At 41.8% G+C, this 23,085-nt stretch overlaps 1 protein-coding gene across 1 annotated transcript in view; it reads left to right on the forward strand.

Annotated features, from left to right (window-relative positions):
• Ptdss1 (phosphatidylserine synthase 1) overlaps positions 1–23,085 on the forward strand; it is a 68,497-nt gene that overhangs the window by 22,770 nt on the left and 22,642 nt on the right. Inside the window, exons 5-9 of the mRNA XM_052747569.1 lie at positions 3,446–3,604; positions 11,135–11,286; positions 15,375–15,516; positions 17,413–17,525; positions 19,710–19,775. Of these exons, the coding sequence (XP_052603529.1) occupies positions 3,446–3,604; positions 11,135–11,286; positions 15,375–15,516; positions 17,413–17,525; positions 19,710–19,775 (632 nt within the window). The remainder of the gene's footprint in view (positions 1–3,445; positions 3,605–11,134; positions 11,287–15,374; positions 15,517–17,412; positions 17,526–19,709; positions 19,776–23,085) is intronic.

Below are 23,085 nucleotides of genomic sequence, written 5' to 3' on the forward strand. Positions count from 1 at the left end.
ACAAAAGATCTCAGTACCCTTTCTCCTCAGGAAACTGCAAGGGAGCCAGGGGCTAAAACCAAAGTCAGTAGCTATTGTTTTTTACTCTGATATTGTCTTTTAGTGTTTTGAATGCCTACTACCCAACACAGGTTGAAGGAAAAGCTGTGATGTTCTGGAGAAAGAATAGGCATTGGAGCACAGACATTTGCTCTGTCAATTAAAAAATAACAAAGAGCTTAAAAGATCAGGAAGGAATCATCATCACAGAATGGCTCGACCTTTTTGGGATGATACTTCTAAATGTTTATCTTAACTTTCCTAGGGTACACAGCGAAAGCAAAAACAAGAGGAGAAATTATTTAGAAGCCTAGTTAGGATTTCTCACTCTCAAGGAAAAGAATAACAAGGATAACTTAATTGTTTGTGATGATGATGATTATGTTAACTTTCCATTGTGATTACAAAACATCTGGGAGAGCTGGATGTGGTGGCTCAAACCTTTAATCCCAGCACTTAGGAGGCAAAGGCAGGCAGATCTCTGAGTTAAAGGCCAGCCTGGTCTAAGTAGTGAGTTGTAGGACAGCCAGGGCTATGTAGTATAATGACCCTGTCTTTATTTATTTTGCTATTTCGGAGGTTTCAGTCTGGTTGGTTGGCCTTGCTGTTTGGGCCTGTGACAAGGCAGAGCACCATGACAGGAAAACTGTTTACTTCATGGTAACCAGAGAACAATAAAGGACCGACATTCCACAATCCTCTTGGAGTACATGTCCCCAGTGGCCTAAAGCCTTTTTCTAGGCTGCACCTCTGAGAGTTTCTACCACTTTCCAGTAGCCTAAGTTGGCAACTAAGCCTTTAATGTAAGAACCTTTGGAGAATATTCAAGACTCCTGCTGTAGCAATAATTCAAATGATGATTGTAGTTTATTCTGCTAGACATTATACTGGACATTTTCTATATTCAATATAATCCTCACACACAGGTCAGCTATTCATACCATTTTACGGAGGAGGAAAGAGAAACTTTAATACTGTCTTGCTCAAAGTACAAAGCTCTTTGTGCTTCAAAACCTGTACTTTTCATTCTGACTGTGCTTCAAGTGTAGCATTATAGTAAGGATGGTCATGCTCATATCAGTCTTAGAAGTAGAAGAAAGGTATATTGTAGATAAAATATTATTATGGTCAATCCATGTGAGTCTATTAAATGGGTAACAGAATTTATTAAGATATAAATTGAGGAAATACACTCACAATTACAGAACAGAGTAGACAGCAGAGGTCATCATCCTCTGATCTGACCCAGAGCGAATCCACCTCACAGGCACGAGCAGGGAGCCTTCTCCTTTTCCTTATAAGAGGTCATGTACAAGGCAGGAAGCACCACCTCCTTTGGGCCATATAGCCCAAGGTCATGGGCAGAGCAAATACCACTATAAAATATTTTCTAAGGCAGCTTTTTTAGGCTTGATCAAAAGAAAGCCGACTCAAAGGAGGTTGTGTTGATGTTTCTGTCACAGGCCTCATGGCCTTTGGGAGCAAGTTGAATCCAATAATGTTTGTGACACTTCTTCAGAAATCTAACACCACAATCACAGCTCCACAATAGCTGCAACTAGCTTTTACAATCTTATTTCTAGTGCTGGGTAATTATTGCTAAGCCAGACAAGGTGTGCAGCTGTTTTCAGATTCCAGAAGTCTGGGTAATGTGGCCCCCATAATCTCATAGGGAGTGGCACTATTAGGAGGTGTGGCTTTGTTGGAGTTGGTATGTCCTTGTTGGAGGAAGTGTGTCACTGTAGGGGCAGGCTTTGAGGTTCCTATGCTCAGGATACTGCCCAGTGTCTCAGTTGGCTCCCTGTTGCCTGCAAAATGTAGGACTCTTAGCTATTCCTCCAGCACCACATCTGCCTGCATGCTGCCATGCTCCTTGCCATGATGATAATGCATGGAACTTCTGAAATTGTAAGTAAGCCACCCCACATAAATGGTTTTTTTTTTTTTATAAGAGTTGTTATGGTCGTGGTATCTCTTCACAGCAATAGAAACCCTAAGACAGATGGGATGCCACCCTCCTGCTCCATTCTTATTGTGGTGCTACATCATAGTTAGTGCCATTTTTGTTATCCATTGTTCAACTAACTTCAGATCAAAAATATTCAGAAGGGAAAATTACCACTTTACTAAACATGTACAGACTATTTTTTTGTCATTATTCCCCAAACCATTCAGAACATTTGTACTGTGTTAGGTAACCTAGAAATGACTTAAAGTATATAGGAGGATGTGCATAGGTTTTATGCAAAAACTCGTTTTATATGAGGGATATGCAAATCTAGTATCCTCCGTGTATTCTGGGACCTATCCCTTGGGAGAGAGGAGGCAGCCAAACTGCTATGCCTACCCTGCAGCAAGGACCTCTGGGGCCTCTGAAAGTGATTAATTTAGGGCCTCTGGAGGTGATTCATTGGTTAATCTACTTTTTAAAATTCTAATGCCAGGATATGCAACTTTGCTTTTTATACTTTTTTAAATGTCTTCCTGTAATAAAAGCATAAATGTATGTTCAAATCCCCCAGAAGCACTTCCAGTTTATGATTATGCTAAGAGTGGCCACTGAAAATAGACACTCCCAACCTAGGTCCTTACCTAGCCCTAAGCAGCAGAGTAATCATAGGGTGAGAGGTTGAGGAATTCTGGGCTGGTGGCACCTTGTCACTCTCCTTAAATTAATAGACAAGTGGCTTTAGCTCCAGGTTTTTTCTCTGTCAGCCAGGAAGACCTTGTAACAAGAACACATTGCTGCAGGATCTGGGAACTTGCCTCTAGGATTCCTGCAGTGAATGAGATCTTGATAGGACTCCAGCACTCATACATTTCCTGTTCAATTTAGAAAAGTCTTTTATAGCAAAAGGAGTAGAGTAATTTGTCATTTTATAAGTGAGTTAGTATAAGGAGGGTTTTAATTGGTAGTTTCTAAATGACAGTTGCAACACTGATAAAATGGGAAAGAAAGTAATTTGGTAAAGGTTCAACATATCTTTAAAAAGTGATGTCACATGTACCTGGCCACTGAGAATAAAAGCTAGCAATGAAACATAAGGAATCAAGTACACTTAGAAATTTAAAAACACTTTCTAAAAACCATGGGCTGAAGAAGAAATCATGGCTGAATATTTGTAAATTCCCAATGACAGTGAAAATGCTCAGAAGATACAGCTGAGGAAGATAGAAAGCCTGAATTGCTTTATTGGATAAGAGCTGACTCACTCAAAGGGAAGAGACCCCACCCCAAAATGTATTCAGTATTACGTAAACTCAAAGCTGAAAGTTCTCAAACACTTAAGAATGTTAGTTCCATTTCTACTTTTAGTTTTGAATATATTGTATATTTCTAAGTAATTTTAAATCTTATATTTGTTATGCAAGCAGTTATCATGTTTGAACTCTTTATGTTAACCAGGAGTATGCTGTGAACTGCCACGTGATCACCTGGGAGAGGATCGTCAGTCACTTTGATATATTTGCATTTGGGCATTTCTGGGGCTGGGCCATGAAGGCCTTGCTGATCCGTAGTTATGGGCTCTGCTGGACAATCAGCATCACCTGGGAGCTGACAGAGGTAAAGCATGAATGGGGGATCCCCAGGGCGATGCAGTAACAGTGTGTGTAGGGGAAGCTGTGAGTTGTCAGATGGAAGTTAGTCATTTCATCCTTCAGTCCCTGATGTACAAATTAAGACTTATACCATCCCTTGACAATACTGTATATTTTTGTTTAAGAAGCAAAAACTAAACAAAACTCTGTGTCCTTAAGGACTTGTGCTCCTTTGTGGTAAGTCTTAAAGAAAAACAAATGATACCAAGTTAACAAATGAAGTTGGTGTCCAAAGTGAGAGAAAACGATATTAAAGAGGAAATCTGTGTGTGTAGGAATGAGTCACTTTGCCCACACACCAGCTTTCTTTTTGAGATCTGTAGAATCGGTGTTCTGGATTACTAGAGCAGGTGTTGTGTCTCTGATCATGGTTTCCCAGTAGAGCCCATTACCTGTGATCCAAAGTTAGTGCCCATTAATTAATGAGAGGTACCCCCTGAGAAACTATTAACAAAATGAAAGTTGGAGAACTACTTCCAATTAGTTTTAAATTTATTAATCATTCCTAGCACACATAATTTGGCTATGTGCACAGTGTATTTCTCAGTGCTAGCCACTGCTGATTTGAACTTCCAGAAGCATTCCAGTTAGGTAGGCTTCTATCAGTATACTTCTGGTTTGGGAGGCCAGAGTCTACAATCAAGCTATGGGCAGGGTTGCTCCTTTGAACACTGCTCTGGCCATCCTCCCCAGGCCTCCCTCTTAAGAGCCTTTGCCCACTTGTTGTAGTCTTTAGCATTCCTTGACTTATAGATGCATCACCCTGATCTCTGACTTCATCTTCAGTTAGCCTTCTCCCTGTGTGTCTGAGCTTTTGTGGGCTTCTTTTTATAAGAAAATGAGTCATAAAAGGATCAGGTCTTACTTGACTCTAGTGTTACCTCTTCTTAAGTTGCTACCTCTGTAATGACTTCAGTTCCAAGTAAGTTTGCTTTCTGAGGAACTGGAGGCCAAGGCATGGGAATTCTGAGAGGATGAGGCTCTATTCATCCATAGTACTGCTCAGTCCCTTACATCCCATCAAGAATCCTTCTGATGAGTGGGGGGAGGCAGTATGTATCTGTTTCCATTGTACAGAGAAGGGAAGCTAAGTTTAGCCTGACATTGGAGAAGAGCCATTGCAGATGTAAAGCCTGCCTCCCTTCCATTGTATCACATTCTACCTGGGTAAGCATCATCCTTACCCAGTTGTTCTGTGACTGTGTAAGGCAAATGGCCTTTGACTCCTTTGTTTTCCTTCACCTGCCAGTGGTGTTTTCTGCTCTTCTTTGCTGCTCCCCAGCATCCTGTGGTCTCAAAGTCCTGGAATCTATTCTGAATAACTGTACAGCCACTGAAGTCTTTCATCCCTCTTCTACCACTCAATGTCTGATCCATCTTTTGCTGAAGTGTTTCTCTTCACATTGTTGTGAAAGTGATCCTTTCCAGTCATTCATCCTATCAAGACTTCTTCCTACAAACTCTTTAGTTGTCCATTGCTCTTTAGAATCAGCTTATGAGTCCCAAGAGGAACTGACTGCACATCCCAGCCTGGCCTCACTAAACCCATCTCCCCAAGCTTATGGTGCAACCATCTTTGTTATTTGTATTTTTGAAGACCTTCTCCATCAGAGCCCAGGCCCAGTCCTTCCCTCTTCTCTTATCCTCACCCACAAGCCTGCTGTTTCCCTGACCATACCTGAAGGAGTGCCTTCTTATCCCTACACTACCAGTGTTCCATGTTTAGACACAGAAAGAGCACCTCTAAAATACCACTCACATTTAGACCTTTCCTAGGCATCTCTTTTCTGACTTCAGAGGGTGGGACCCATGTCTGCATGTCCCACATCCAACTTCTATACCTTACATATCACAGGTGCCCCATAGTTCTGTTGTGAGTGAGTGAGTGAAGTTGTCTCTGCTCTCAAACTCCATCTCTCCCCAGAATCTTTTACCTTCCAGAAAGTTCCTAGGCTGAAGGGAGTCTTCCATGCCCACTCATGGCCATAGTTTTGTTTGTTTGGCTTCTGTAGTTTCTTCCTAATCTTAGGACAAGTGCTCCAGCTCTGCCTGGTAGCTCACTGTGGGGGGCGAGCCCCCACATTTATTTACCCGAGGGACTCTTGAGGAATAAGGGATAAGAGACTTAGGTAGAAATAAAGAGGGGAGAGAAACAGAGAAACACAAGATAGTCTCGGGTGGGCCTGGATCCTTATCCACCAGCTCGGAGCTTTATTCCAAAGGGCTATTTATAACAATGCCAAGGGGAGGGGCAAAGGACCTCCTGCTAGTACAGCCAAGTGTAGACCCTTACAAACACCTGATACTCAGGCCGGTAGTCTAGTCAACCTCTTATGCAGTCTTGCTGGTTACAGCCACTAGGAAACCTAGTGGCCTCCAACAGGTCTCTCTTCTTTATATTTTAAAAGAAAAAAACTTGATGCAACAGCACCAAACTTAAAGACTCCCTTAGCTTCATCATTAATATTAACAGATTAACATAATTCTAACATAAATATTGTTATATATAGTTACAATTCTCTCAATCTAACATCTTAAAGCAAACTTTTAATAAAATCATTTGAATTTCTTGCTAACAAAACATAGGATAAACTTCTGATGTATTCACATCAAACTTCAATACTTTCTTAACTTCACCAAACCATGGTGCGTCAATATCAATAGGTTAACATAGTGACTCTAACATAAACATTACTATTCATAATTATAAATTCTACAGACCTACTCTCAATATAACCATTAACACTTTCTTATAAACCTACATTCAAAAAACAATTTCTTAATAGAACTATAAAGCATAACATTAATTCACTCAAGTAACACAAAAATATTTTTTAAATTAAGTAGACTGAGGAATATTAACACTCCTCCTTTTCTTTATATTTTAAACTAACTCTCGAGCCAAGTTAGAAAAAAACCCAAACTTTTCTATATAAATGGTGATATTTTTAAGCGGTTCCATTTTTACATAAACAGTTCCATAAATCATCAGTGTTGATAGAGTCTATATGCATAAGTAAATTCAAACTGTCCCATTGTAATGAAGTTACTACTGTCAATTTCATTTCTTAAGTCCGAAAAATTCAAAAAGAGTACCAAACTTCTATTTTCAAATCTGAAGAAATGTTTCTCACAACTTTCTGCAGTTAACAATTCCAGCCCAAACAAGCATCTCTCTAACTTTTGTTTAGCCTTTTACAGCTTTTATAGTCCTGGTCTGTCTGTCCTCCCATAAGCAGGCCGTTCCTGGATCCCTGTGTCTGCTAGGAACTGAGCCGTTGCTTTCCCACATCAACTCTGACTCTGGGAAGAAAACCCAGCTGCTATGAACTGTGGCTTTCTTGGGCCTGTTACCTATCTTACCATGCTCAGCATCCTGGATCCCAGAATCCTCCGTATGCTGCTCTGTTGTATGCTGTCCTATTGCACCGAGGAATGTAGCCCGAGGGCAACTCCATGATTCCAGTCACATTCTGCTGCTGGGAGCATGGGCTGCATTCAGTCTCAGCAGTTCCCACAGAGCCCTGGTCTGGCTGTTCAGCCTGGAGCATTCAACAGTTTTCGTAGGGCCCCTAGTCTGGCTGTTCAGCCTGGACCACAGCTCTCACCTCCATAGCTACCTGGGGTCCAGCACACTTCAGCTGCTTGTCTGGTATTGACATTGCTTCTCTGGTCCTGGAAGCAGTCTGGTCTCTGCCATCTCTGCTGTTCACTGCTGTTCACTGTTCACTTTTCCAGCATTGTGGCATCATTGCTGGGCTTTCCAAGCTGCTGCCTGCCGATTGCCTTTCTCGAGGCATGGTGTCTCCATTCTGCTCCTCACCACGGCTTTTTCATGGCAGAAGGCTTGCAGACTCATGCTGCTAGTGCCGGCTCTGCTTCTGCTAGCTCTTGGCGTCTGCTTCTTGGGAAGCTATGACTCTCCACAGGTCTCAGCTGTGGACACACCTGGCTGCTGCTTTCTGAATCTGGCAGTGTCTGAAGTGGCTTTATTCTGGAGCTTTTGAAGCCAACTCAGACTGCCAAGTTTGCAGTCTGCTATGGACACTGCTTTTTGCATCCCAGGTTGGGAAAAACCTACTCTACCCTAAGTTTACCTAAGCCTTATTTAGGCCTACACAATATTTTTATACCTAAAGCTTATTCTACCTGAAAATATCTAAATCTACATTTCTCAAACTAAACTTATGACTTATTTAACCTTATATTCTGTAGGACTACTTTATAAACCTTACCTAAGTCTTACACTTCTTTTTTAAACTTACATTCTGTAGGTCTGCTTTATAAACCTTAACTGTTATCACTTTACATAGAACTAATAACACTAAAGCAAACATCTATAAGATATTTCTTAACACCTAGAAAAGATTTAACATCTAGAGAAGGTTTTTTTTAGCTAAACTATTAACAAAACCAGAAGTTTGCAAATCATTTCTAAAGTTCAAAGTTTATAGTAAAGTTCGGAGTTTATAGTCAGCTTTGATATTATTCTTAAGGTTTTTGAGAGTTTGAAACAAGAGCCTAATTTGACAATGGCTCTCTCAGCCCTGGGATTTTAATGAGTACTGTCGCTATGGGCTTGTAACACTTGTTGCTAGGGGGTTGTAACACTGTCGGGACAATACCACTCCCCAAAGTCACCTTTCCACCGAGTTCTCTTTGCCATTCTGGAACAGGCAGAGATGTACTCATTGGCAAATGGTTTCTCACCAGAGGCAGTCCCTTTACCCAAATTCATCACAGCTCCCCTAAGTGCTTCAATTCAGACAAATGCCATTGACTTCACTCAGTTACCACAGAAGCCTCGCCTCAGGGCGAGGATGAAATTCTTATTGAACTGCTCTAAAGCTCTTTGCAAAAATCTCTTGCACAGCTATTAGGCAATGTAACGTACTTTATCAAAGGAGCCTGCATTGATACTCCATTTCCCAGGCTGCCTTTTGAGTACACTAGCAACCTTCTGGTTCCCTTTACAGGATTTCGCTTTTGCAAGGGGAGATTTTTCTTCTTTTTCTGGAGGCAACAACCCTTTAGGGCTTCACTCTAGGTCAGTGAGGGAAACTGAATGTGCTGGAAACAAAGCTTTCAGAAAGCTCTTTTCCCTGATAGAAAAGAGAGCTTTTCTCCTGGATAGTTCTCTGTCCTGTCCTGGCTCAGCTCTTCCCCAGACAGAGATTCTGATGCTGCTGCAGCTGCAGCTGAGAGGCTTGGCTTTACTGCTTTCCCCATACCAGCAGTCCCTCCCATCAGGAAGGAATCTGCCTGTGTTCTCATCAGGCCCTTGCCTCGGGATTTTCCCAGAGAGGTCCAGGTGAATCTAATTTTGCCCTTACAGAAAGCAAAGCTGAGAATGAAATTTCTGAAAAGTGTTTTTTAGAGAGATTAAGTTTTTCCCAAGAGAGACAAAGACCACCAAGTTTTCCCAAAACTTCTGTTCTCTAAACTTTGGCTTGAATGGCCAAGAGGGAACTAATTCGGAGGGTACTATGTTTCCATACTGTGGTAGCATCAGCAGAGTGAAAGTATTATTTCACCTGCATTCAAGAAAAATTCTTTCCCTGCCACTTGGGACCAAAAGCTTCCCACAGGAATCTTTTTCTCACCGTTAAGCTTTTTGATAGATATTTTTTTCTTCTGATTTTTCATTCCTAGCCCCTTAGTTGGAAAATTAAGGACATCCTACTTTCCTTACTTCTCTAAGTTTTTCCTATAGTACATTTCTATTTCCTACCTTCCTTAACTTTGATAGATAGGTAGGTAGATAGATAGATAGATAGATAGATAGATAGATAGATAGATAGATAGATAGGGTGAGAGAAAACCTAGATCGAGAGAAAACCTAGATTGAGAGAAATCTAACACCTTAGCCTTGAAGCATTTCACTGCCTACCCTATACACCTGAGAATAAAATACCATTGCCTTCATTTTTCAGTTCCTTATCAGCATGCATACACTCAAAACACCCCCTTCATTCCTTTCACTGAGCCCTAGGGTTGTTTTTTTTCCTTTGTCTTTTTCTTTGTACCTGTTCAGTAGCACCATCTGTGGGGGGCTATCCCCCACATTTATTTACCCCAGGGAATCTTGAGGAATGAGACATAAGAGACTTAGGTAGAAATAAAGAGGGAGAGAAACAGAGAGAAACACAGGATAGACTCGGGTGGGCCTGGATCCTTGTCCACTGGCCCAGAGCTTTATTCCAAAGGGCTATTTATAACAATGTCAAATGGAGGGGCAGAGAACCTCCTGCTAGCTAGGTCCAGCCAAGTGTAGACCCTTACAAACACTTGATACTCAAGCCTGTAGTCCAATCAACCTCTTATGCAGTCCTGCTGGTTACAGCCACTAGGAAACCTAGTGGACTCCCACAGCTCACAACCTAGAAAAGCACTTCAGTGGTAATGTCAGCCCCTCCTTAACGAAGAAGCATAGCAGCCACAATCCTGTCGTGCAGTAGTAGTTGTACTGTGGCCTCTCAGTTGTAGGCACATCAAGAAATGTGTTTGTGTGCTGCTAACTGATAGAATGTTTAATTGCACTGCTGTAACTTCTTAGGATTCATTGTTACCAGTGATGACATCTGTATCTTTGTCATTTCACTTTAAACTGGATCTTCTCTCAGTAGGGTGTAGTACTTCAGACACAGCTCACATAACCTTTGTTTTGGATACAGCAGTTTCCCAGAGACTTCGTCTCACTCTTTATCTTACTATGGCCCTCTCTGGAATGGCCTCTTTTTCCATCTCTTGAACTCAGTCACTTCTGTTCACATCCCTACTCCAACATGGTCTCCTCCCAGAAACCATCCCCAGTTGCCCTCAGTCAGAGTGAGCCCATCTCATCCCCACAATCCATTGATGTCACCACTGTAGCACTTGTCCAAGTCTGGTTTATCTTGGGATTCAACTTCCCTGGATACTCAGCCTAGACTTACTGTTATCTGGCCACCGTTCGTACCATGGTGCCTATTGGAAGATGGCATTTTTGGGTACCGGTAGTTTAAATGTCCTGTTGAGTCTCTCAGTTTCCTTCACTGTGCCATCAGCAGCCAACTTTTCTGCTTTTACAATTACTCACTGATTGGTCACCACCCTGGAATTGTTTCCAAACACATTCTCATGCTTCTCATTTTGAGGATTTTGCAGCACTTCATTGTCAGCTTTGAAACATTTCTCTATTCTCCTTGAAGTTACTTCTGTGTGTCATTAGCCAATGTGACTCATTGGGGCTGTGACTCAGTGGCAACTGTTCTTTGAAATCCAGGTTTTTGTTTTCTTTTGTTCGTTTTTAAAGGAGAGCTATTTGGGTAAATGTTGTTTGCAAATCCTTCAATAAAAAAAGCAAGAGCCTGTTTCAGACTTTGTTATTGTTGTTTTTATATACATTATGGAAAAAGGAAACACATTTTCTGAACAGTGTGTTATTATAAAGAATGTATATGCATGGTACCCCATTAACAGTATTTTTCCAACCGTCGTCTCTTGTGTTCCTCAGCTTTTCTTCATGCATCTGCTGCCCAACTTTGCTGAGTGCTGGTGGGACCAGGTCATTCTGGACATCCTATTGTGCAATGGTGGTGGCATCTGGCTGGGCATGGTTGTTTGCCGATTTTTGGAGATGAGGACTTACCACTGGGCAAGCTTTAAGTGAGTCGTCTCCTTTGGAACCTTGGTCACAATTTTAGTATGGTTTGGGCTTTATTACAAATGGGTTTTAGTATGATCTCACAATAACAGATGAATGATACATTGGCAATTACAGTACAGATGATTATAAATCTGGTTTTAAATACCCCTCTAGAAAATGCTGCTGGGTGTAGTGATTCACATATGCCATCTCAACACTTAGGAAGCTGAGGCAGGAGCATTATGCAAATTCAAGGCTAATCTGGGCTGTCAAGTGCCTTTCATACCAGCTTGGGCTACATAGTGAGACCTTGTCTTAAAACATGAAAAATAGCTATAGAAAATGCTAAATCATTTACCGTTTCATCTTTGAGCATCCTTTTGTTCAAAATAATTCTCACAGCCACTCCTTTAATTCATTTCCATAGGCCAAATCCAAACTCATCCATAGATTCAGTGGTTTGCCTCTGGGGATGGCCTTCGCAATTTTTATCAGACTGTTTTTTGAGGGAGCTCTTAAAAAACATTAGTTTCATCCTGTCATACACCCTGTCTTAGGGATTTATTGCTGGGAAGTGACACCATGGCCACTGCAACTCTTATAATGAAGACATTTAATTGGGGCTGGCTTACAGTTCTAGCCCATTATCCTCATGGTGGGAAACATGGCGGCAGGCAGTCAGGCAGACATGGTACTAGAGAAGGAGTCCAGAGGTTCTACATCTGGATGGGCAGGCAGCAGAAAGAGAGAGAGAGTGATACTGGATCTGCCTTGAGCTTCTGAAACCTCAAAGCTTGCCACCACCACCCCTTGTGACATACTTCCTCCAATAATGTCACACCTACTCTTAACAAGGCCATACCTCCTAATAGCGCCATTCTCTATGAGCCTATGGGGGCCATTTTTATTCAAACCACCACACACGTCTGTTGTGGCTTCTTTAGTCTTAAGTATAAGTTGTCATCCACAGGCTGGGAGGAAAGACCTTTCTCCATGTCCCACCAGGTACCCAAAGTCCCATAGCCATCCACAAGCTCCTTCACTGGGGACTTGGTCTGCATTCCAGAGACTAGACTAGTCCTACTTTCCCTTGCTGACCCTAATGACTTGTCATCTTGTAGTTGGAGTTTTCCTGCCTGGCCCACAGTCAGGACAAATCTCTGTCACCCGCCAGTCCCACAGCCACTCAGACCCGACCAAGTAAACACAGAGACTTATACTGGTTACAAACTGTATGGCTGTGGCAGGCTTCTTGCTAACTGTTCTTATAGCTTACATTAATCCATTTCCATTAATCTATACCTTGCCACATGGCTCGTGGCTTACCGGCATCTTCACATGCTGTTTCTCATCGTGGCAGCTGGCAGTGTCTCTCTGACTCAGCCTTCCACTTCCCAGCTTTATTCTCCTCCTTGTCCCGCCTACACTTCCTGCCTAGCCAATGGCCAATCAGTGTTTTATTTATTGCCTAATTAGCAACACATTTGCCATACAGAACATCCCACAGCATCATCTCATCAGGAAAGCTTACCCTGACTCTAGTTTGAGTGTAACACCCCCCACCCCCACCCCCATCTCCACCCCTGCTCTGTGCTTGTACGAGGGCAATTTGTGTCACCACCATTCTGCTTCATTCATTGCTTCTCAGCTTGTGGCGAGCTGAGGTATGATAATGGAGGTAGATGTTTTCACTGCGTAGGAAGTTTATATCACAAAATATGAACATTTCTCCAAGTCAGCCAATATTCTTCTAAAAGATGATTTTAAAGGGCTTTTCCATATATATCTCAATTTATAGACAAATCATAAAATAGTAACTGGTTCATGGTTCATTTAGTTGTTTCTAAGGTTTTTTTTTTTTTTTGGTTTTTCGAGACAGGGTTTCTCTGTGTAGCTTTGCGCCTCTCCTGGAACTCACTTGGTAGCCCAGGCTGGCCTCAAACTCACAGAGATCCGCCTGGCTCTGCCTCCCGAGTGCTGGGATCAAAGGCGTGCGCCACCACCGCCCGGCATGTTTCTAAGGTTTTACTGTTACAAAAGCTACAGTGAAAATCATGACATGTCTGTGTATCTGTACATTTCTAGTCCTTGCTTTCTCTCTTTTTAATTGGTAATCTTCTCACAACTAGAGTGCACTGATTTACAGCTCACCCATCCTGAATTTGTACATGTATTCATTCACTGTTTCCTTGAATCTATTTTTAAACCTTTCAGATTCATCCTACATTAAATTGAAAGGATTTTTGCCTATTTCTTCAGGAGTTTTCTTTTCACTGCCTTTTATAGTTCAAGAATGCTTGCATGTTGCCATAAATGCTTTTAGCTTTCCATTTTGACATATCCTACTCCCACAGTAGTTGGATTGAGCCCAGTGCCTACATATGCTAAGCAAGTTCTCTACCACCAAGTCATACTCAGCTCTCTTTCCATCTCCAATCACATTAAATTGCTGTGGTGGCCTTCAACTCACTCTGTAGCCCAGGTAGACCTTGAATTTATAATCCTCCTGCCTCAAGCTATTAGGAATTTACTAACATAGCTCAGGCTGACCTTGAACTCCATCCTCCTGATTTAGCCTCCTGCATGCTGGGATTATAAGCCTACACAACCATGTTTAACCTAGGTCAGATTTATATTGGTATGTGGTACAAAGGAGAGATTTTATACCTTTTGCCATTAATTATCTAACTTATCCTCTTTAGCTTACTAATAATCCCTTTGCCTATTGACTTGAGGCCTTTGTAATTATTTAAAGGTGATCTACTGTGTAACAGTATCTGGGCTACACACTGCTCCAAGCAAGTCGAGCAAAGTGCCACTTTAGAGCCTTGCATCAGTCCTGAGGATATACACTGCTCCTCTCTTTGGGGTGGTAATAATAGCGAGGCCCCGGTTTAGTAACTTGCCTAAGGACACATGGGTCACTAAGCAGTGGAGTGTAAATTTATACCAAGCTGACTCAAGTACAGCCACAGTACTTCCCTGTATTTATGCATTTATCCTTCCGAGTTCAACTTGGAATCATTTTGTCAAGATGCCAGAATATAAGCCCACACTAAACAGAGGCTCAGTATTTTCAAAGCCACATTAAATATAAATAAATATAGACCTTTTAAACTAAATTAACCTCTTCACTGCATTAAATAATCTGTTTCTGGATTGTGTTGTATTTCAATTTCTGTTTTGTTACGTTTGACATTTTGAAAATACAGGACCTTTGCCATCCTTCTTAATTTGGGCAGTCTCTGTTCTTGTTGCTATCATACCTCCAACCTTGTTGGGATGTCTTCCCAGCACATCCTTATGCTGGGAAGACACATAAGGTGGGTGGATAAAGGACCTGACCTGCTTCTCTTCTGTCTTTTACTCCTCTACCTCTGGAAGGAAAGGTCTGGAATGTTGTTATTTATGCAAGAGTCCTCAGTATAAACCTCTGTTGAATTAGACTCCCCACCAGGTATTTAAATGGCTTGGGTTTTGGCTTAACTGGGCTAGTTGAAAGGTTCATACCCAGTTCCTATGTTGACAAAGCTGGTCTGCACCATCCACCTACTCTTTGAACCTAAATCTTCTCATGTGTAAGATAAATTGTGACATGAGACATTTGAATGAGTGATTTCTAGGATTAAACTCATGAAAAGTTAAACATCATTGTCACCACTAACTCTGGGGAAGGATAGAGGGAAATAAATGATGTTGGTGAGCTCAAGAACAGGAAGCATGAGCCCTTTTACCACAACACCCCCTCAGGAGACAGAGTGGGAGGGAATAGTATCCTTGCTCCATCTACTTTCTTCCTGAGTGCTTCCAGGTTGTCTTTAATTCCTGTTAACTTCTTTTGACAACACTTCACAAACTTAGCCCTCTCATATTTCAGCAGCACCCAGATCTCTGATCTCGTTGACATTATTGTACCCTTCCCATCATCCCTGAAGCCCCATCCCCATCCAGTGTGCTCCTGTGACCTGTGCTTGAGACCCTTCCAATAGAAAGGATCCTCTCTGCTCTGAGCACTTGCTAGAATATCATTGGTATGTTGTTTTTTTTTTTTTCCTTTTTCCCTCCTTTTTACTCCTGGATTTTCATGGTTTCTATTCTCTTCTTCCAGGGATATCCATACTACCACAGGGAAGATCAAACGTGCCGTGTTGCAGTTCACCCCTGCTAGCTGGACTTATGTCAGATGGTTTGACCCTAAGTCTTCCTTCCAGAGAGTGGCTGGGATATACCTTTTCATGATCATCTGGCAGGTAATCTGATAGATGCCCATTCTAAGGGGATGGGGGGGAACAAAACACGAATCTTCCTGAGACTAGAATTAAAGGCAGGTTACATTTCATGTCAGCTGGATACTTTGGAAGAGATTTTATAGCTGGCATATAGGGTAATTAAAATCAAGGCTACTCTCTGAGGAGTTGATTCAGTGTGGAGACATTTTAAGATAGGAGTCTCTGAATTACAAATTAGAAACTGATTTCCTGGAAAAGGTCATATTTAGTGCCCATCACCTAATGAATTAGGTGTAACACCGTTCTGAAGAATATTTTAAATACCAAAGGAACTATGGGAAGGCTTTTTAAATTTTTTAATTTAATTTTTAATTTTAGTTTTTGCAGTGCTGGGTATAGAATCCATGGTGTCCAGGGAATGTCCTGGAACCCATCCTTAACAGATACTAGGGGCCATTGCTTATAAAATCGAGGCAGTAAGTGGGTTGGCGTTGAGTTTTGTCTTTTCCTTATTAGAAGGAAGCACAGCTGGGTTTTCTAGGGTCTTGCACATGCCAGGCAAGCACCTTACCACTGAATCTTTTCTTATATTCCTAATTCACTTTTGGTATTCAAAATTGTATCTCAGCTTTTCCCAGTTTGTATAATGTTCACAGAGCTGTCTCAGCTTTGGGAATGGGACCCTTGCACAGTGTGAATCTTGAGGGAGAGAAGCATTCCAGGTGGAAGAAATCTCAGTATTACTGGGGAAGTATTCTCATGCCTCAGGTTTTGGAGACAGACTTTTTTTTTCTGTTTTTGCTTCCTGTCCCCAGAGGTTTTCACAGCTTCTGGAAACTCACCATGAGAAACCACATTTTGCTTAAAAGTTCTTTCAGAATCATCAAACATAAAACTTTAGGACCTTCATACATGCAGTGTGTTGCACATGTACATATACCACACACACAATAAATATATAAATAGATGGGAATAAAACATTAAAATAAAATGGAAAAGATCAATGTGTATCACTTTTAAGACTCACAAATCTTGTTCACACATGGAAAGCAATTCCTTTCTTAATAGATGGAGTTTATAGTTACAGAAGTGCAAGTGGGTAAATCATTACTGTGGTTTGGAGAAGTCACTCTGCTTCTGTATCTGCAAGGTCCATATCTGAAGATTCAACCAACTATAAATAAAAATATTTAAAAAAAATCCTTATAATCAGGGAGTAGTGGCACACACTTATAATCCTAGCACTCAGGAGAATGAGACAGGTGGATTAGTGCAAGTTTAATACCAACCTGGGCTACCTAGTACCAGGTGAGCCAGTACTGCGTCACAAGACTCTGTCTCAGAACAAAAGTTGGATCTGCCCTGAACATACACCTCACATGCCTCCGGTAGTCAGCTCTCAGATGGACCTCAAGTGTCTTTAGGTCAGTGCTGATTTATCTAGAGTTGAACTTTCTTTAGACTGGCCTGATTTCTATAAGACTGTAGAAGTACTGATTTGTATAGTTTGTCCTGGGCTCAAAGTCTGTCCTGACTGTCCCAGCAGATCACACAGAGGAACCAAGTGGCAGAAATGCAAATCAGGAAACATTTCAAATAGCTGATGACCAGAGATCATGCACTACCTTTCCACCACTCTAGTCATACATGTGCATGCGCATGTATGCGTGAACACACACACACACACACACACACACACACACACACACACACACACACACACACCGACCTGCTCCCAGTTGGTCTGTAGTTATATACGGTCTGTTACTACTTTAAGTATCAATCCCTGGGAGACCCCATATATTTTCTGAGAATGCTTTGGACATGCTGGTCATTTTTAGCTCTAGAAAGCCTGTTTAAGGAATGTATGCTCATGATGTAGCCTGGCACAGGGTAACTGATCTTTCTTCTCTTCAGCTGACTGAGTTGAATACCTTCTTCTTGAAGCACATATTTGTGTTCCAAGCCAGCCATCCCTTAAGCTGGTGTAGAATTCTCTTCATCGGCTGCATTACAGCTCCTACAGTGAGGTAATTCTGTCTAGTCCCACTGCCATTTATTGAGGACATATACTTGTTTTGTTTTTTCTTCCTAACAGATTTTCTGTGAAAATATTATGCTAAATAATTGTCCAGAATATGAAGAAAACGTTTTGATCTGAGACCTCAGTACAACAGTGAGATTTTTTTAAAGTGGTTACTTAGTGGCATTCCCCTACAACGGCCCTTGTTTTCAACACCTGTACGTGCTGTCGCTGCTGGTTTTCTTACATCCTGTTAAAAAGTAGTAAAGGTGACAGCAGGTTTCCTAAAATGGGATTATTGTAAGTAGAAAAGTTTGTATAAAGTTGAAGTCACGAGTGGCAATTTGTTTTAGAATGAGACTTTGTTGAGATTCAGTTAAGCTGACTCCCTTTTTAAGTGCCCTGAAAGTCCTCCAGGACAGCCATGGTGAGCCTAAGTGTCCATGCCAATATTCTTCTGCATTCATGTAGGGCCAGAAGAGGGACATCATTCACTGTCCTTCATGTATACCCCCAAGGGGCAATTTCAAACAGAACCTTTTCTTTTGTCTTAGTTTTCTATTTAGAAATGGCATTTACACAGTATAGCTCATAAAGAATGCAGTAGCCACATCAGTGATCTGCAGAAGGAATACATACATAGAAACTAAGCAGTTAAAGGAGTTGCTACCTTTTAAAAACCATAGAATTATTTAGCTTATCCACGCCCCCACCCCTTTTTCACATTTTAAAATTTATTTGGGGTAGAGGTGGGGGCCCAGGCACATGTGTGCCATGGCACTCCTGTGGAGGTTAGAGGACAAGTTGCAGGAGTCTTCTCTCCTTTCACCGTGTGGATCCCAGGAATGGAACTCTAGATTGTCAGGCTTGGCAGAAGGTGTCTTTACCTGCTGAGCCATCTTGCTTTTAATATCATTTAAAATATAAAATGATAAAAATAAAAAATCATATTAAAAGCCATCACTTTTAATATGCATTTGAACCACACAGGTGGAGGGGCTACCTTACCAAAGAGAGGAGATATTGTTGCCTTGCTCAAAGAGACTTTCCCAACCATTGCCTCTTGTCATTTGTTATTACCCCAACACCAGCTAACAAAAGTAGAAAAACTATTCTCTAGAGGGTAACATGTCGATCTAGTAAAGGCAAATAAGGTAATAAAAGTGTGGGCAAAATGAGAAAACCTGTGTTCGATTTTTTTTCACTAGAGACTTTGAAGTAATGAGGTCATAGTTCATGAATGAGTGTTATATAGTGTCTGAGTCCCACAGAGTTCAATGTAAAATTTGTGTGCATATATTATATTTCTTTGCCACAGAGTCTGTCAAATCCTCAAGGGAACCTGTAACCTCCCCAAAATGGTGAGCTCCTGGTTCCCTTACCTTCTGTAGGCACAGATAGAGCTCAGGAGTACTTGTGAGCTCCAAACCACAGTTTTGTTTGACATCTACTCACCAAACATAGCCAGTCCATACTGAAATGTGTGGTACATGTAAACACACATTTTACATGAGTTAATTCAAGAGCAATACAAAACACCTCATTCTTACATTTTGGTATAGTTTATATATTGGTCACTTTATTAAAGTGACTTTTATCTGTCTTTAACTTCATGTGACAGCTAGTAACATCTGAAAGGTATCTCTGACTCATATCTAGTTCTGTCAGTGGGTGCTGCTGTGAGCACTAGAACACTCTTTGCTAATCTTGTCAGCGGCATTCCGAGTCCTGTCATGCAACTAAAGTGAAGTGCAGCTGGGGCCCCTCCAGTTTCAGCAAGACAAAGATGTCTCTGTTTTACCTGTACAATCAACACCTAGATTGTATACCCAAGATGCCATAAGAGGCAGTTGAAGAAGCCCAGCGCTGATCCTCTGGAGTGGTCTCCACTCTACAGAGAGACTGGATCAGACCCAGGCTGCCTTGCTCAGGGCTGGACCAGTGTTGTCTTTGCCAACAGTGTGATCCTGTAAGCTGAGCTCCCTTCGCTCCCACCCAACCCAAGTTCAGAATCCCTTACAGGAGTGTTTGAATAGCCCTAGCTGGCTGCTCCCTTGAATACAACTAGACCAGGCAGCTAGAATATGGCAAGCAAGGCAGGGCAGGTTTTTTATTCCCTCTTCAAAGAGATACCATTGTGTAGAATCTTGGCCTGTAGAGGTGCTCATGAATTCCAATTCTGCTCTTTCAGACAATACTATGCTTACCTCACCGACACACAGTGCAAGCGCGTAGGGACACAGTGCTGGGTATTTGGGTGAGTATCTGTGATTGCAGGGGTTTCAAAATCATTTGAGCCTCTAAATTTCTTTGACTATTTCTTGTTAAGAGTCTTCCAGTGTAATTTCCCATGAAGGATGTTGATGAAGGTCAGAAACTATTTCCCAAAGAGAGTCCTTGTTTTATAAAACAAATTAGATCCAGTATGGATCAGTTGAATTTCTCTGAACATGTTTGAGTTTGGGACATCATCTTGCCCTGGGCTGAGCCACACTTCATGTTATTTCAAACTTAGAAGGCCCCTGTGAAACATCTTACCGCATGCCGAAGTATAATTTTATTGCTCCAAGAATTAACACAGCCACATGGTTACAAATTGTGGGTACAAATGCTGTTAGTTAATATACTGTTTACTGTTTCATATTCTCTATTACCCCTCCAAACCCTCTTATGCATGAGCCTCTTTTCTGTGTGTCAGGTAAGTCATTCTGCTGCGTAAACACCAATAATCTACATTCCTATTTCACATCCAGAGGGGCCTGGGCAAATCTGTATAGGAAGGTGAGTCCCTGAGGTAGCCTAGGTTCAAGACCTAATCTAGGTTCTAATTTGAGTGTGACAGTCTAAAATAAATGACTTCAGGCAGAGTTAGAAATCATTACACACATGGTTAAAACTTCTAAGCAAATATAAAAGAAACTATCATGCAAAATCCAGAGATGATTGTTGTGATCTTCCCTCCCAAATTCTCCTGTGTGTGTATAAACATGCTACTATAACAAAGATTCTAAGAGGTCCTCTATGGTTTTAAAGAATAAAAATTTAGATACCCAAGTTAGAATTCAGTAAGTTCTTCTCCACCCCAAGGAAACAAAGGGCCATTGTCACTAGTTTCTCCTGAGTCTGTGGGTGAGCCTATTTTCCTGCTCAGGTGATTGAAGCTTCAAGAGTAATCAGGTGGATTAAGTTTCCTTTGTTTAGGGCTGTGTGGGAAGAAGGAGAATTCACAGTTCTAGGATTCTGGTGGACTCTGACAGAGGAGGTCCTCTGACATCATGTGTTTAGTTCTGGAAAGGAGGGGTGTTAGCTGTTCCTCCTCGTGTCGATTGAAGGAATCTTTCCAGCCGTGAGCTCTTTGCTCTCAGTTAGGGATTCTCCGCATGTACAGTTTTTCCTTCATGTTTAAAAGTCTTCAGCAAAGATCTTCTCCATAAAAGTATATCAGTTTACTAGTGGAAGGAGACATGGGTCAGATAGGTGGGTGGTGATGTGACAGTTTCCTTCTAATGGCATATCCAAGAAATACAGTGCAGGTGAGTAGGAGAAACAGCAAAGTTAACAAGGCTAAGTGTGGCAGAAAGGTACGCCTTACTGGACAGTGATTAAAATTAAGTTTCAGGGTCTAGAGCAGTGGTTCTCAACCTTTGGGTCACAATCTCTTTGGGGAGGTCAAATGGCCCTCTCACAGGGTTTTCACATTAGATATCCTGCATATCAGATACTTACTATTCATAACAGTAGCAAAATTATAGTTATGAAGTAGCCACAAAATAATTTTATGGTTGGAGGTCACCACAACATGAGGAACTATATTAAAGGGTCGCAGCATTAGGAAGAGATAGTTCATCATTTAAGAGCTCATACAGGAGTTCAGTGTTCATGTTGGCAGCTCACAACTGCCTGTAGCCTGTAACTTCAACCCCCGGGGATGTGATACCTCTGGCCTCCTTGGTCACCTGCACACACACACACACACACACACACACACACACACACCCTCTTAAAAATAATAAGTATAAATTTTTGAAAATATGAAGTCAGGTGCAAATGTGAGCTGTTTGGGAACTGAGAACTGCTGGAACCCAGGCTTGGAAGAATTAGGGGCCAAGCTAAAAATGAATCAGTCAATCCCTCTTCATAAATCACAGGAGGACCCTATGAACACCAAGTAGGACCACCTTCAGTGAGGTACATACCAAGGTCTGGGAAAGGAACAGAGTCTACAGGCACTGAGCATTCACCCCACACCAGGCCTCCACTTCCCTCTTTTGCCCCACCCCCACTCCAGTTGCCCTTATATTATTTCCTCTCATAAAATCAAAAAGCACTGAAGTGTCTGATTTCTTTTAATAATTAGTAACTGTTGTTAAACGCCCTGCCACTCGTGGAGGGCCGTCGCCTGCGGCGGCCATGCCAGCAAAGGAGAGTGCTCATCAGAAGAATCATAGGCCATGGTTACCTTTTTAGAGCTTTATTGGGAGAGAGGGAGAGAGGGGGAGAGGGGGAGAGGGAGAGAGAGAGGACAGATGGAAGGAAGGAGCGGAAAGGAAAGAGAAGGATGCACAGAGGGCCCACCTGCTTTTTAGGCTAGGACACCGTCGCAGACTAATGACGTAATTAAGGACCAAATCCTTACAGTAACTGCTTTATACTTTTGTCACTAATTTAGGAATGACTCCAGGCTTTAGCAAGATGTAGAGGGAGAAAAGTATCTACATCCCATCATAATGACATTTTATCTTTTGGAAGGTGGCAAAGGGCAGGGCAAAGGTCAAACAGGGCCGCCTGCCTCAGGTTTCCTTTCCACCATTTCATACATTTTTCTCCTGAAAGTGATACTTTGTTCTTATACATATTTAACACTCAAAATGCTTCTGTGAATTAATTGCTGAGTTAGCTAACTACAGACTTGCTGTATCATCTCCCTCAGTTGAAACAGGTCTAAGTTGTTTTGTTTTGCTTGTGTGTGAAGTGTTTTTGCATGTGTGTGTGTTAGAATATGTGTTCACATCTGTGTGTGGGTGCATATGCGCTGTGTGTATGTACACATGCATGTGGAGGCTTTGAGTTAGATGTCTCCCACAGTCACTTTCTACTTTATCCACTGGGGCATCTCTCAGGTGAACCCAGAGCTCACTAGTTGGGAAAGTCTGATTGGTCAGCTTGCATCTAAGATTTTTTCCCCATCTCTGCCTTCTGAAGGCTGGAATTACAGACAGGCCACCATGTGTGCTCAGAACTTGCTGGTTTGGGACCCAAACTCCAGTCCTCATGCTTGCACTGCAAGCATTTTATCCCCTGAGCATCTCCCCATGCCAAGATCTGAGCTTTTCAGAAGTTTCTCATAATTGTGCCATTCTTCCTGGCTCACAGCCTGTTGTTTCCTGTTTACAGTCTGCCAGTCCCCATTCCTCAGCATAAGAATACCACTCTGACATCTAGAACTTTCATGCCTCAGTTCCAGTAGTAATCCCCACACTGTCTTGCTCCATTATCTCAGGAACTCCTCTCTAACCCTTGGCCCTGTATTAACACCACCCTTTTTCTGCCCAGTTAGCTAGCTGCCA

The sequence above is a fragment of the Peromyscus californicus genome, unplaced genomic scaffold (genome assembly GCF_007827085.1).
Source record: "Peromyscus californicus insignis strain IS unplaced genomic scaffold, ASM782708v3 Scaffold_20__1_contigs__length_68692818, whole genome shotgun sequence".
NCBI classification, from domain to species: Eukaryota; Metazoa; Chordata; class Mammalia; order Rodentia; family Cricetidae; genus Peromyscus; species Peromyscus californicus.